The sequence below is a fragment of the Poecile atricapillus genome, chromosome 9 (assembly GCF_030490865.1).
Source record: "Poecile atricapillus isolate bPoeAtr1 chromosome 9, bPoeAtr1.hap1, whole genome shotgun sequence".
In the NCBI taxonomy this organism is placed as follows: Eukaryota; Metazoa; Chordata; class Aves; order Passeriformes; family Paridae; genus Poecile; species Poecile atricapillus.
This window is the reverse complement of record NC_081257.1, coordinates 14,642,933-14,658,656: the sequence shown is the minus strand read 5'-3', so window position 1 is coordinate 14,658,656 and position 15,724 is coordinate 14,642,933. Positions and strand designations below refer to the sequence as shown.

The 15,724-nt window shown below is 40.9% G+C and overlaps 1 protein-coding gene across 17 annotated transcripts in view; it reads right to left on the bottom strand.

Annotated features, from left to right (window-relative positions):
• Positions 1-210: 210 nt before the first annotated feature.
• SLC6A6 (solute carrier family 6 member 6) overlaps positions 211-15,724 on the bottom strand; it is a 57,727-nt gene continuing 42,213 nt past the window's right edge. For 16 of the 17 annotated variants that reach the window (XM_058845428.1, XM_058845433.1, XM_058845434.1 and 13 more), the window contains 6 exons: positions 14,565-14,677; positions 11,765-11,902; positions 10,561-10,663; positions 9,579-9,679; positions 8,720-8,890; positions 211-7,290 (listed from right to left, as the gene is read on the bottom strand). In XM_058845428.1, coding sequence (XP_058701411.1) covers positions 7,150-7,290; positions 8,720-8,890; positions 9,579-9,679; positions 10,561-10,663; positions 11,765-11,902; positions 14,565-14,677 — 767 coding nt within the window. In that variant the 3' untranslated portion in view covers positions 211-7,149. The remainder of the gene's footprint in view (positions 7,291-8,719; positions 8,891-9,578; positions 9,680-10,560; positions 10,664-11,764; positions 11,903-14,564; positions 14,678-15,724) is intronic. The other variant, XM_058845444.1, reaches the window with a different exon arrangement.

Here is a 15,724-nt window from a genome sequence, read left to right as displayed (position 1 = left end):
CTGTGCTGCCAACCAGGGTGAAACCATGGCAGATATGAATTTAGATAGTGATTACACATATTTTATATATATATATATATATATATATATATATATATAGTATTTTATAAGGGAAAAAAAACCCTACACCAACAACCCCAAAATAAGTAATAGATTTAAAGGAAAAACTGAGCTACTCAAAGACCAAAAAAACCCATGCAAGAGCATAGCTGGTTTACAAAGGAAAGTTTTATTTTCAGTTATAAGGTGATTACAAACTCATCTAAAAAAGCAAAGATGACTTAAAAATATCCATATACATTTTATTTATCTAAAAAGCAAAACAGAAACTGCAAAATACAAACATTTACCATATACACAAAGGCTAGGGGGTTTTAGGATTAAATTACACTCCAGGATTTTTTTCAAATACAAATATTCCGTTTTGGAACACACAAAAAATGTTTTAAAATGTTTTAAAAATATTTTTAAGGTTTTTTTTCTTTAAAAAAAGTTCAGATGACATTTTAAAGGAGGCTGTCATCGCCCTCGCCTCCTTGCTGCATGTGCTACTCATTATCACATTACTGTAGTCACAGTTGCTAGGAATTTAAATAATTAAAAAAACACCGCTGTTTTTTAGCCAAATACATCAAACAAGATGGACCACCTCTTACAATGTGAAGTCCCTGGCAACATTATCAGGTAACAATCACAACATTACACTGGAGAAAAGAATAACATCCTATTGAACAATGAGCACTTCAGAACAGTACTGGGATGCTGCGATGCTGAGAGACCAGCGCTGGCTTCCAGGACAGGAGCAGGCCATGAACTAACTCAGCTTGCCCCCTCAGGTTTTTTGTTGGTTTTTTTTATCAGCCTCTCAACATAATTTTGCCACTGTTTGGTTTTTATTTTTTTTAATTTTTTTTTTCTTTATATATTGAAAAAAACTTTCTAACATCTCAGCTGCAGAAGCAGGTACATTTAGGAACACTGTGTATCGTGCTCACTGTGCTCCAGGGCTGAAGCCTTCCCCCACAAATGCACACACACAGAGCACGTGCACAGCTCCTTAGCATCATTCAGGTTTACTTTTTTCTTTTTTTTTTTAATAGCTTTATTTTTCCCAGTATTTCTTCTGATTTCTCAAGCCAGGCCAGGTGCTCCCTGTGCTGCAAATGTGAAAGTGAGCAGCACCATCCTGCTGTGCACTGCAGAGCCACAGGGAACAAGCCTCCCAAACTTGCCCCTTTAAAATTATCTTCAATTTACTTTACTCCTAAAGCTTGTGGTAATTAAATTCTGACACTTTTACTGATTATTTCAAATGAGGACACAGCAGCAATACAAAAAGGCTGTGTCTGCCATTCAATTGGCCAGCATTACCAGCAGGGTCAGGCTCTTTTCCAGGCACAAACCCTGTCACCAAAGTTTTCCATCTTTGATGGGGATGGGTGGGTGATTTATTTTCTTAAAATTTTCAACCTGCAAAATTTTGAGCTTGTCCCTCTTTTTGGTGAAATGGTGTCTCAAGCTATTTCTGCTCTTGTTTTAGGACATGGGTAAATTGAAATCACCAATTCCCAATGACAACTGGAAAAAAACCACACAAAGAATGTGACTTTTTCTGTTTATTTTTTTAATAGAAACAAACAAATTTGGATTCTTTTTTTTTTTTCCAGAGAAGCATTGTCCATGTACACTTTTTTTTGGGCTGGCAGAAAAGAGCCGCAATCTGGTGGAGGGTGTGGGGCTGGATCTGGCAGTTTTCCAGTGGGTGCTGGTGCTGGTTATATTCAAGTATCTCTTGAACAATCTCCCCCATAGACTCAAATTGACTGCTAACACCATAATAAAATTTCAGTGACCAAAATATGGAGCTCAGGGCACCTCTTTTGCACTAGTTCAAGGGTTTCTTAAATGTCACGTGTCACCAAATCAGATTCTTTGTTTCTAAGCTTATCTTTGATTATAAGAAATAAAACAAGCTACCAGGGTCTGACAGTTCCTGACCTTTGCTCATGCAAATATACAAATACACAACGACACATCAATCCTAACCACAAGGCTTTGGATGTTGATTTCGGAGAAAACAAGTCCAGGGCAGCTGCCTGAACCCACACCACACCCGACCTCCCATGCCAGGAGCCATGTGGTGCCTACAAGGAGAGCTTACAAATTGAACCTTAAGGCTTCTTTGGAGGGGCCATGGTCCAGGATTTTGGTATTACTTTCCCTCTTCCACCACCCCCGTTTAGGAAAGACCATTTGGACACCCTGGCAGGTTGGCTCTTTGCAGGCAAGTGGTGCCTAAACCTCCTCAATCCTCATCCTGAACAGCTTGGCAAGATTTACACACATGATTTGCAGCCTAGGAATAGAAGCAATGTCCCCACTGTGTGCGTGCATATGAGGGTGGAAGATTTCATCTACTAGTCTACTTAAACACAGATTTATTTTTTATTCTTTTTACTGTAAGTGAGCAACTTCCATTGAATCTCCTTGGAAATGATGTCAGGGTCATCTTTCTTCCAAGTGTACTTGAGCTGCTTAACTAACTTGTCCACTGCATTCAATGCACAGCTTATTTAACATTTTATATACATTATACCTCCATGAGTGATCCAGCAGGGACCACAAGACATGGAAGCTAATAATCAGTTATTCAAAAGTGTTCAAATCCTTCTCCCACAGCTGGAAGTTTGCCAGTGATGCAACAAGTGGGAGCTTTGAACCCAAGTGCGACAAGCACAACCTCAACAAAACTGAAAGTCTCCGTAGCAAATAAAAACAGACCAGGAGGAGACTTGGAAAAGATCTATTGAATGGAGATGTCCATGTGTCTTCAGATCTATTTGAGTTATCTAACACTGAGACAAAGAAGAGGAACCAGGAGCATCTGCAGTTGGGAAAGGAAGATGAAAACAGGACTGGAAAGAGCTGCAGGAGGTGCTGTCCTGGTGGTGACAATAAAAGCTCTGCTGTTGTTGTTGGGGTTTTTGGTGTTACAGCAACTGTAAGGCTGCACTATATTTTTTCCCCCTATTCTGTCTCATATCCTCCTCTCCCCAAGAACAGCAGTGAATATCGGTTTTGGTGAGCTGTTTAGCAGATCATACCTAACTCCCCTCCACCCCTAATTCCAGGAGCCGTGCTGCTGCTGTGGGGTGGCCACCAGCACTGTTCTAGACAGCAAATACAGCTGCCAGGCTTTGTGTTTTCATTTACAACACAAGAACAAATCCATTGTGGACCTACTATCTCAAACTTGAAAGAGGACTTTTCTAAGTGTGTGGATCTGTTTGGACCAGATGAAAAGGAAAGCTATAGATGAGAAGGAAAAATAGAATAATAACAACAACAACAACAAAAAAACAGTTCTATTTATGAAATCATACTGTTTAAACACTGAGATACAGACTACTGGTAAAGTCCCTTAGAATAGATGCTCATTCAGAGAGATCATCACTAGTGACAGGTGAACTCAAAAGGTTTGGAAAATTGAGAAAAATAAGAAACAGGTCAGAAAAATCTCACGGGGAAATGCTCCCCTTTATCTTTCTACTATCTCTTGATTTCAGTTCAGCTGGAAATAAATACTGCTGAAACTGCTGTTTTCAAGCCCAGGAAACCCCATGAATACAAAGGTACATGAAAATGAAAAGGTGTGCGTTTTATCTTGGTTTATGCTGGTTGAAATCTCAGGGATCTGGTTCTGAAGATCTCATGCCAAAACTGCACTGTTTTCCCCAGATCCAAACCAGTTCATCTATAACTAGTCATGATGCTTTAACACAGAGTTCCTCTTTTACACAAAACAGGTAAAATAGGTCATAAGAGTTTAAACAAGTAAATATAGGAAAAAAATCAGTTGTCTTTGCAGTCAAAATAGGTAGAAAACACAAACTTTTTTTTAAAAATTATTTTTTAATAAATTTGGCAGAGGATCATGTTCAAATGCAAATTTATCACCAAGAAAAGTTTAGAAATCTGATAAAATCGTTAGGTAAAAACCCCAAACTGTAAAAATGCAAATGTGCTCACTGGAACTCAAACCCCAGATAAAACAAGAAGAATTAGGTACAATTTTTTTTTTTTTTTTTTTGTCAGGGTGAGGGAGGAGGGATGAGTGGAACTGTTTTCCAGGAACAATGATTTCTTGGCTCTTGGCGAGTCCCAGCCCTCCCTTGCAGTTGTGCTGAAGAGCACAGCAGGGCCAGGGAAGCTGGCACAGAGAATCTTCAATGAGGTTGTTGCATATGTGCAAGACCTTTTCACTTGAAACATGGAAGCAACTGATTTGAATGGCACAGTTTGTATTGAAATGGGGCTGGGTTCTATTCTCTGGTAGTTTTATTTTGAAAGGTGTAGTATTATCCCTCTGGTTCTTCTCACTAAGACACTCTCCACAACATGGGAGATGCCTAAACACCCAGCTGACTTGCTGGAGACATCTTTGATGTAGTCAAACCATTTTTTCCCCTAACAAAAGTTTGTCTTAGCTCCATAGCACAAAAGTCACTAAAATCTCAAACAATTGTATGACAATGTATGTATATATATAAAAAAAGAAATAAATGAAGCATCAGTGTTTCATCTGCACTCACAAAACCCATTAATTTAGACTCCCCCCCAACTTTCTACTTTCTCTTTACCTGTGTCTGTTTACTGCAGACACTGATTGTAACTAAAAAATGAGAGTCCAAGCTGAAGCCCACTAAGAGAGTTATCTTTGGTTACATTTCCTTGCCTTTGATTGGTAAAAATATAAAATTGCTGTATCCACATTTCTTTATCTTGGGCACATTTGATGACACCCACTGGCTCTCAGAATTCTTCCTGAATTGACCTTGGATGGTTTCTGCCACTGGCCCAGCAGGTGTCATTTAGATGTTTACCATCTCCAGCTGTGCAAAAATTTCCTTGAGAACTCTCATAATACAGCAACCAGAAAAAAGAAGACACAATTCTACCATGGCTGGTTTTGTTGCTGCAACTCATCTTTCTGTTGCAGAAGTATCCAAGAATTCAAACTAGAAAGATTTGGAAGTTACAGATGCAGCGATGTTTTTTCTTTAATAATTAATAATTATTTTGGTCCATCTTTTGGTTTTAAGTCTCCCCGTTTCTGTTACAAGGAAACAAGTTAAGAAATGTTTGTGCTGCTGTGGCCAGGTAGCACACAGGGCAAGAAAAAATGAAATAAAGCTATTGTGTAGGAATGTTAAGAACTGTTTATGTTCCTGTTTAAATAAATGACAAACTCTGCCCTGACAGACTAAGCTGACAGCAGAATAAGCAGATACAAACTCTGCTTTTATCAAGCATTTCTTCTAAATACCTTTGGATAGACTACCTGTGGTATCATAAGAAAAAAACTCTCTCCCTCTAATACAATGCCCACAAGACAAGGCTGAGTTTCGCCAGAGAACCTGTTCCCAGCACAACCTGCTCAAGTTAAAAAAAAAAAAAAATTAAAAAAGAAAAAGAAAAAGGCTTTTGTCCATGTTTTGGACAGTTTTCAGGGATCCAGTTTCCCACAGAAACATTCACCTGCACTACATGAACTGGAATCCCCATTCCTATACTCCTTGTAGTCATTTCACTTCCCAGTCTCACCTGGAATGGTATCCAATTCCTTCTGACCAACACAAAATATTTCAGTGTTACATGTTCCCTTTGCTTTAATTTAAATTCTAAACAGCCCTGTTTCTTCAGCAGATATGATTCATAAATATGTCTGCCACCCTCCAGCCCCTCTAAAGATAAAGTAAAATAGAATAAAATAAAATCATGGTTTAGTCCAATGATGAGCAAGGAGACTGGGGGCTCTAGGTCCACTACTGCTATTTAGTAATACAGGACAAGGGACTCAATCCGTTTGTCTGTTCCTCCAACAGCAATGACCTCTCTCCCCCAAATAAATAAATAAAGCAAATACTGGTTCCCAAACTTGGAAAAGCATTTTTGAGATACATGGATGAAAAGCACCTGTTTGCTGTGTGATATTATTATCATCATTACTATTATTATTAACAAAGTGTTTGTTATCAATACCAGTTATACCAGGTGAGTGGTTTTGTTCTTCTTGTCAGGGATGACCCAGTTTGTGTTCACCTCTGGATGGTCAAAGTCCAAAAGCAATTCCTTTATTTTCCTTTCCAAACAAAAGTCCAAATGAGGAGCGAACACCTAAAGCACCCAGAGAGCAAGTGCTGCTTTTCCCCTCTTGGCTGCTCTGTGCTTATCCCTGCTGCCCTGAGGACAGGTTGCCCTCTCTGTTTGCAGAATTCAAGTTTACACCAGGACCACCACACCAAAATATGGATTGCTGGAAAACTCAGGAGCAGGTACTCAACCTCCCTGCTCACACACAAACAGCAGGCATTTCACTTAAGTAAAAAAAAAAAAAAATACCCCAAACCTCAAAAAATTTAAAAACAACAGAAAAAGACTGAACCATGTCAAATCCTGCAAATGACCTTCTCAAGTTCTCCTCAGCTGGTGTGACAGGGTCCCAGTACTGTCCTTGGGAGGGACAGCCACAAGACTGTTCACACCCAGCTCTCTGCATCCCTTGCAGACTCCCCACTCCAGCTGTTTGGCTATATCCTTATCCAGGGATTGCACTAAACAAAACTGTACTCACGCCCTAAAGTGACCCTGATGCCCTTTGTTTACCACAGTTGAACCAGAGGGTGAAAATACTACACCTTTGAAAATTCTCTTGAAACAGCATTTTTTAAAAAAATGTATCTCTCAACAGAGCTCCTTTTGTGTGTTCTGTAGGTTACCCTGCTCCCAACCATACCAGCACCTAAAATTGCTTTCTGAGACTTGAATGTATTGCTGGCAAGACAATCAATTCAAGTGGTAAGGTGTATAATATTTAGAGATAAAGATATATATATTTAAAAAAACCCAATAATAGTAAATTCTTGTAATATGTCTAGTCTGATATGAAAGCTCTCCCTCTACAGAGAGACGTCTGCTGTGATTACCTTACAAAATATTAAAAAAAAAAACACACACAAAAAATAACTTTCTCTGTGAGAAATAAAAATAAATCCTAGTGCAAATATAAAGCTCTGTAAACCTGGTCCTATGAGAATCTATGGTTAGTAAACGGCAGTTAAAGCAGGTTTATCCTCTCACAGAGAGAGCTCACATCATGGTTTCCACAATGATATGAGTTGGCTTGATCAATCCACCATTCGAAGTTCCATTGGGGCAGAAGGGGGTGCCACTCTCCGTTTCTTTGGACCACCGATTCACTTCCTTGGGGGCAGCCACTGCCTTTATCCTCTGGAAGAGAGAAGGAAAGCAGAGGTGAGATGACCAGAAGGCCTCCGTGTCTCCACGTGCAAGACGCAGCATTCCAAGGACAGGGATGGCGGCTGTCGGAGATGCGTGCCCGTGGCTCTGTAAGGATGTGGGGATCTCGGAGCCTTCAGCTCCTGCTCAGCTGCAGAGCCTGACTTGAGGCAGGGAAGTCAGACAGGAGGGAAGTCCCAGCTTTAGCCAGCATCCTGCACGCTGGGCTTTCAGTGCTGCAAATGATGTGTATCCTCCTTCCTCATTTAGAAACAGCTCTGCCTCTCAGCCCAGCCTGCGCTGCCAAGTGGCAACTTCTGTCCTACATCTCAGTTCACAAAGGAAGAACTGAATGGCATCTGACCAGTGTTTACTCTCTTTCCTTTCCTAACATGGTCTTTGAGCAGTGTTTTGGCTACTTTTAGACTTGTCTCTCATGGTGACAATGTAGGCAGGAAAATTAACACTTATGCCCTGGCCACAGCTGAAAAAGGCCATTAACACTTGGACGAAAACAAATGCAAGTGTTTGTGCTCTGGGAAATGTTTGGGTTGGGTATTTTTTTTAATTCTATTCTCTTTTTTCCTAACCCAAAGTGTCCCACTTTCTTCTCCAAGAACACCCTGAGCTGCATTTAAGATCAACTTGTTAGGCAAAAACAAAACTAATCTGAAAACTTTGAAGAGAATTGCTGTTTCCTGCTTGCACAGCCTCTAAAAGCTTTCCGCCGCAAGGAAAAAAAAAATTGGAGGAGCCCAGACTGAACTGCAAAGGGCAAGACATTTCCTGCAAATCCAAACCTGAAGGAATCTGCACTGTCAAGTCTAAATCAGACCCAAAGTTTTTCAAATACCAGGGCAATCTGGATCCAGTGTTTCAATTTGAAATAAAATAAACACAAATTTAAAAAGCTAAAAAGTGAAGCCCTCTGTTGAGAGGGTTTGTCTTTTATTTAGTCTCCCACAGTGAAGGCCATGCCACACAATCCACAGGTGTATCTGAATTTCCTTGACATTCAATGAGTTTTCACACAACTGGATTTGACCCAGGTCTCTCTCTCTTTATCTTTCTTTCCCAGCAATTTTCAGGATGGTGCTTCTGTGTCCCTGGGGGCTGGAGAACAGAAACCTGAGACTCAGAAACACTCCAGTCCTTAAATGTTTGTCTGCACGTGGAGGTAATGATTTGCCAAGCTGGAAGCTGCACAAGTGGGACATGAGTAAAATCACTTGGTATTTATCTGAGGACAGAAGGCTTTGTGTTTGTTCTCCTTCTACTGTTTGCCCAGAGGACAGGTGATCTTTAACAGTCTTATTTGCCTTACCTGGACAAGGTGGCAGTTTTCCAAGCATTACTTTGTATAAAACACAACAAGTTAAAGCTCCCCTTTTCCCCTAGACAGTCAATTGGCTATTCTTACCTCAATGAGTGACCCATCTGACTGAATGATGCGGATGACCATCACCATAGGGATGCAGATCATGGAGGAAAGGGCAAGAACCCAGCCCAGGCCAATTGCCCAGTCTGGGTATGTGTAGACCTTGTTGTAGGTCAGTGGTTTATACTTGGCCAAAGAAAAGATAAAGCACCCCTGTGGATGAGAAATGAAAACAAAGTGAGGCTCAAAAAATTCTAAAAGCAGTAGGGCTCTGGTACAACCACTCCCCCTGAGGAAGACATGCAGTGAAAGGCAGAGCTGATAGATACCATATGTATTTTAAACCAATGGGGGAATTGTTCTTCCATTTCAATCACTGGATGAGCATCTGCATCTGCTTATAGCACCTGCTGTGTGTCAACAGACTGCTAAGAGATGGTGCTGAACAGCTGTAGCACACTGCCAATTCTTTTTCAGGGCTCAGCTGTTTGCTGCAAGATTACCAGGATGTTCCCAGCCAATCAAATACTTCAAGCCAAAGTCTGCCTCAGACTACTCAAGTCTTTTTATTACAATGGCCTAGCAGTCCTATGTCTTAAAGTAAGGACTGCTCTTTGGAGAGTGAATTTTCTCTTTGTGAATGTAGAATTTTGCCAATCCTAAGAAAAATTCACTTAAACGTAGCCAACTACAATTTGTGCAGGCACAGTAGAGACTGTAGTGCTGTCATGTTAACAGCTGACATCTGAGAACATGATGTCTTTGAGAGGTATGTTCAAGCCCTCAGCTTCTCTTTGCAAATTGGCTTCTGAATGCAACGGCCTTCCCTCAAAGAGAAGCAGCAAGAGGTAGCTTAGCACTGCCAAGTGCAATTCTTGAAAGAGCACAGGTCAATACTCACCACGCAAAGAACTGGTGTAATCACAATCCAGCTCCATTTCATCCAGGGACCAGGTCTATATCCAATCATATCCTCAATGGCATCATAAATATTATCAGCGCCTGTGAGAATCCAGCAAATAAAAGCCCTGTAAATACTATAGGATAAAAGCTGCTTTCCCTGGCTCCCCAAAGAGTATTTAGAGGGAGGATGAGGGTGTTAAATGTATTCTTCAAATGCTTCCCACAGCTGTGAAATCCAAGATGATTTTCCTTGAAAAGCTCAAAAGTTGGGGGAACCTCTCATCCCACCCACCCTGCATCACTTGGCTGCAGGAGAGCGATGCTAATCTCTTCTACCCCCCTCACACCCCCTCTCCTCTCTCCAGACTCTGAACTTCCCAGAGGGATCACCTTGGAATAGACTTGACAGAAAATGGTGCATCTGCTTCTACAGAAATTTGACTTTGTTTTGCTTTTCTGAGGAGATATTAGGAGAATCAGAGAAATAACCAGTCCTAATCAGCAAACATCTGATTATTCCTCAGCCACAGCTCAGGCAGCTACAGAGGCCACTGTCAGACTGTGGTGCTTGGCATTGCCAAAAGTAATGGGCCAGAATACACTTTCAGCTCTCTTTTCATACTTTCTCTTTGGTTGGCTTGTCCCTGCAAGCTCTGAAAGGAAATTCTCTGAGAGACAAACAGAAATTTTCATGGCTGGCCAGACTTTCAACTCTTACCTCTAAACTTAACGCACAAAAATGCTTAATTGTGCCCTTATTAATTAGCAATGGAAGAATACTCATTTTTTGTGGAAAAAACACTGGAGGTTGGATTCATCCCAGATGCAAATTTGTCTCCAAGAGGTCAGGTCAAATTGATATTAATGGCATGTGTCCGTTGCTGGGAAGAAGACTCTGGGGTGGCTGATGATTAAATATTTGGCTAGAAAAATTGTCACTGACTCATCAAAAGGTATCAGATTAAAGGATCCTCACTTACCATAAACCCAGGCTACAGCAATACATTCAAAGAATGCAACCCACAAAAGGCATACACCACTAGCTGCATAGTAGTCAAAGAGTTGAAAAACATACATGCCACCCTGTAAAAGAGAGACAGAATTGGTTAAGATCCAACAGGAAAAAAGAAAACAACAAGAACTCAGGCCCAGCTCCCAGTGACATCTACCAACATATCCCAATGACTCCTGTCCAACAAGAAGCAGCATCTAGCAAATAAGTGAGGTAAATATTTGGTATTAATTTCCCCAGGGAATATGCATGTTTACTACAGGAATAACTCCGAACAAAAAAATGATTAAACAAAAGTAAGCCACTTAATGTAATCTACTGAGACACTAAAATCTTTCCTTTTTACAAGTATTTTAGGATGGGCATTTAAAGAAACAAATGGTTGCCTCCCAACATTAATACCTTAAAAAGAAATGAAAGTCAGATCATCGGAAGGGTCTTTTTTTATAATTAATTAATTTATTTGTTTAAATTTATTTATTATAAATTTTAATTTTTCTATTATAACTTTTAAATTTATTTATTGAATGAAAGGGCTACGTTCATGAAAATAGTTAATTTTTTGTTTTGTAACTCTGTTTAGACTCTGCTCTTACTACACTGCACTTTCACTTGAAATACTGTGGGGTTTGGGCATCTTTGTTACAGGTGCTATTTTACCTCCCACAGTCATGCTCTTCCAGTTGTTTTTAAAATCCAACTTGAATTTTATTTTGAAGATAAATATCACAACAGCGCACACACTGGAACATATTCCTGTCTTGTTCATGTGGAATAAATACAGTGGTATTTAGTTAATTCAAATCTGTGTAACTAAGATAAAAATCTCTTTCCCTGCATGCCACTGGATGGGTTCTTAATGTGCTCTGCTGCAGTTTTCCTTTATGTTTCATCATTTAGAACTAGATGTTAATATTCATACTCATGTTGACTGGTACCTGAGATCAGATTGAATTTAATGAGAGTTCACGTTTCTGTTCCTGTGACTGAAAAGGGAAGGGATATACAACTCCCATTCAAAATGCTTTCAGATCTAGGGATGAAAGATGCTCTGTCCATCTAAAAAGCACTTCTCCTATGAGTACCTAATTCTTTGCAGTCTCAATCATAACTAAAACTGGCCTGAGAAATGGCTAAAAAAGAGAGCAATTTGCAGCACCGGTACCACTTACCTCAGTCACCATAGTTAGTCCCAGAAGATAGCTAAGGAAACACACTATAGCGATGAAGATTTCCCGTCGGTAACCCTTCCTTAGGAAGGATGGGTGCAGATCAACTAATGACGTGATCTGTCCTTCAACTTCAACAAACTACAGAGGGAAAACAACAGCAGAGGCATCACTTGAAGATTACCTGCCATGCAATTCATCCAGACTCCTGCTTGAACAAACCCTGCCCAGCAACACCCCAGCCCCGTGCTCTGTGCTGCTCTCAATAAAGAAATAGAAACCATTCCTTTGTAACCCTGAGGTTGGAGCGTGGGGGTAGCTTTCAGACTGGAACAAGCTTTCAGAATTTCTTATTAGCTAGAAGCCTTATGAGCTAAAAAGGGGCTCTGCAAATGAAAGCCACAAGGATGAAGCAGGCACTTACGTGCCTGATGACAGGAAGGCACTTATGTGGCTTTTATGCTGTCACTGTTCCAGATGAACACAGGATGTATGCTAGAGAAGAGGCAGAGGGAAAACACTCAAAAAAGTCCAAGCTAGGTGAGGACCTCCCAGACTTTTTCTGATGTGCCAGGAAACGTCACAGATACTAGTTAGGTTAATTCCACAATTTGATCTAATTCTGCTCTTGGGTTTGTTAGTGAAAATCCAGCCAAGGGAAAGCAGACTGTGATGTGGAACAGCAGCTCTTCTTGACTGAACATGTTCTTCGTGGAGCTGTGAGCAGAGTATCTCTGACTGAGGCTCTGGGTACTTCTGCAGCAATAATGGAGCTGGTTGTCCAGTCCTCATTCAATGATCTGGCAAACTATTTGCACTTGTAAATCAAAAATGAAGCTCTGAATAAATGAGCTAAAAGTCTTTATCTTGCTTCATGATAACTGTATTTATACTTACTTGCTTTTGGAAAACTATACAATTGTGTAACTTGAGTTAAGCAAATAAGCCAAACTGGGTTTGAATAAAACTTTAAAGTTAATAAAAAACCAGATCTTTCTTCACCTGGAGGAAAGCAGCTATTGAATTTCCCCAAGTAAAACTATGGAAAGGATCTTTTGACTGATTAGTACTTTCAACCTGGCAAGGTACAAAAGCACCAAGCTCACTGAACACGTGAGGATATGGATTGGAGGTATTTATCAAGGCAGTCTCTGTAGAAAACATCTTCACTAAGTAGATACATCATCTTAACTAATAACTTATCATGGGGAACCTAAAACAGAGATTATTTCAGAAAAAGCTGTATTTTCCTACCTGGCACCTCACTGATCTTACAGCACCCAGAAATGTCCTGTAACAACCCTACCCTCTTCCTGAAGCTCTATTTTGGAAATCTGCAAACAGATTTTGTCCTCAGTCAAATTTTATTGCCTCCTGTCTTGTTATTTTGACTTGTGTAAAACTGGTTTTCTTTTTAAATTCAACCCTTTACTTTGAGCTGATTTGATCTGAAACTGCTCTGGCATTCCAGAAACCTGCTTGACTGCACTCCAAAAAACCAGAGGGGTGGAGGAGAGAAATTAAGCGCTCCAATTAGTTTTAATCATTCTGCGCAGTGAGGAGCTTTTTAAAATTACTAGACAGCTTCCAATTTGCATAAGCATAGGGTTGCTGAACCACAGCATTGGGTACTTGCACATTTACTTAGGAGCAATTGAGAGTTGCTCACTAGAGTTCAAAGATTAAGCCATAAAGAGCAATTTAGGGCAAATGAAATTTAAAAAAATGTCAGAGATTAAGTACATGACAACTGGGTAAAAATTCCATTTACAGAGCTCTCATATGAGAGAACATTTAGGCTACAGAAACATTTCATCATTATGAATATATATATATATATTTAATCTTAGTGACTACATTTTAATGCAGAAAACTTTGGCAATTTTTGATGTGCTACTGCATAATTCTTGTTATTATTCCTTACAAGGAAACCCATGTTTCCTTGTAAGTAGACTATCTAGAAATGATTTACAGGTTCCTTGGCAGTATTTAGTCCAACATTCCTACAAGCAACCACTGGGAAAAATAACCTAACTTTCTGACTGAACTTTTTGATTTTTTTCATGCTCACTAATTAATAGCAGTGTGTGCTATAAAATTAGTGCAGCTGGAATCTGAGAAGCTCTCTGGCCTGTTTGGAGGTACTGAATGCGTGCTGCTGACGTGAAAGTCATCAGGATCCCACATTGCTCAGCACCTCCAAGCTCAAGGCCACCAAAAAAGGCTGCAGCTTTGTCCTCTCACTCTTCTTGAAGCCACCCTGCATATACTCTACAAAACATTATGTGCTTTTTTGTACCTCATGCTGACTTTGCTTTTCTTTTTTGGCACTTGGCAACCATCAAAACCCATACTCCTAGTAGTTATTAATTGTCAGCTTTTTAACGATGATGTATACAGCCAGCAGGTGTTTGCAATGTGGCACAAAACAATCTGTGGAACAGAGTACTGCAGTCTTTTATGTTTTAAAATTAGTCTTACTTTTTCCAAAGTAAGAAAACACTGTGATCAAAATGGTGGCATTATGTGGCCACTAGGACTGAAATTTAGATTAGGGAGTACTGCCCTAGTGTGGTAGACCCCACTAAGTCTTGATGACAAAGACTTACTGAGCAACACAATATTATGAATCAACAGTTGTAGATTCATCAAGGGCAGCCCCTACACTAAAAAGCAACCCAGATGAATTCCTCTCAAGCAGCATTAGAGATAATCTCTTCTTAATTCACGCCTGTAAAACCAGCTTTTCTCAGTCAGCAGTGCTGACACAGTAAGTCACACATCCTTTATCCATTGTACTAACCTGGCTATCCAGTCCAAGCAACAGAAGCATAATAAAAAAAAGGATTGCCCAAAAGGTGGGCAGTGGCATCATGGACACGGCTTTTGGGTAGGCAATGAAGGCCAGGCCTGGACCTAGAGAAAGAGAAAATAGGGAGGGGGGAAGGGAAGGGAAGACAAGTAGTAAGTACCAGGTCTTTGGTAAAGGTAGCCACCCTCAAATTCAGGAATGCCTGGTTCCGTTCAGATAAATCCAAACGCAGCTGGAAATACCAGAAATGAAACAGTTTGGCTCTTTTATCTGAAATCGAAGCACGCATGACTACAGTGGTTTCCACAGGCAAACCCCCGAGGCCAGTGCTAAGATCTCCAGTTTTAACATCTGTGTCAAACATGCCAATAATGGAGGTGTCCTACACCTGCCCTGCATGGACACAGGACAGCCTTGGGGGCCAGGGGACAAGGGGTGACCCAAGGGAATGGCAGAATCCCATTGCTAGCCCACATGGTCATGATGAAGATGATGATGATGAAACTCTTTTGCATGCAGGGAAGGGGACTCTGCTATAAGCATTCCCTGGGATTTCCACTAATGCAACCACTGCCTCCCTCTGTATGCAACCTCCAAACCTTGCAAGGCTTTTCTAAACTGGGGTTTGCACTCCAAGGAGTTTGCTCCTTCTCTTCTGCAAACCCTCCCTGCTGCACTGAATGATCAGGCTATTCCTAATTTTATCAACTGAAAATTGAGAAAACTGCTGTTAGGAACTGCTGGGGTGTAAAATCACTCTGTGTAAAATTGCTTCCCCATGCTGTTACACCATCTGCCCCTATCCAGGCCAGCCTACATGGACCTGCCACGGTGACACCGAGCGTGACCATCACCACCCCCAACTGCAGGATGGGCTGCAAGTGTGGGAGGACCAGTGGGGCTGGAGCTGAGTGCCTGGGGCTGAGTGCCCAGGTTCTCTGCTCTGGAGCCCAATGTGTGGAGTGCTCCTCCCTAGGGGGGTCTCGCCTGCCTTGTGACCAGGTGTCACCTCACTGTACCCCCACATGGAGCACAGGTGCACTGCTCGTCTCCAGAAGCACCCTCACCTGGAGCCAGGTGCTACCAGCTGTCCTCTGTGAGAGCTTTTGTGGGGAGAGGAAGAGCCCTCCACCCGTGGGAGACAGGAACAC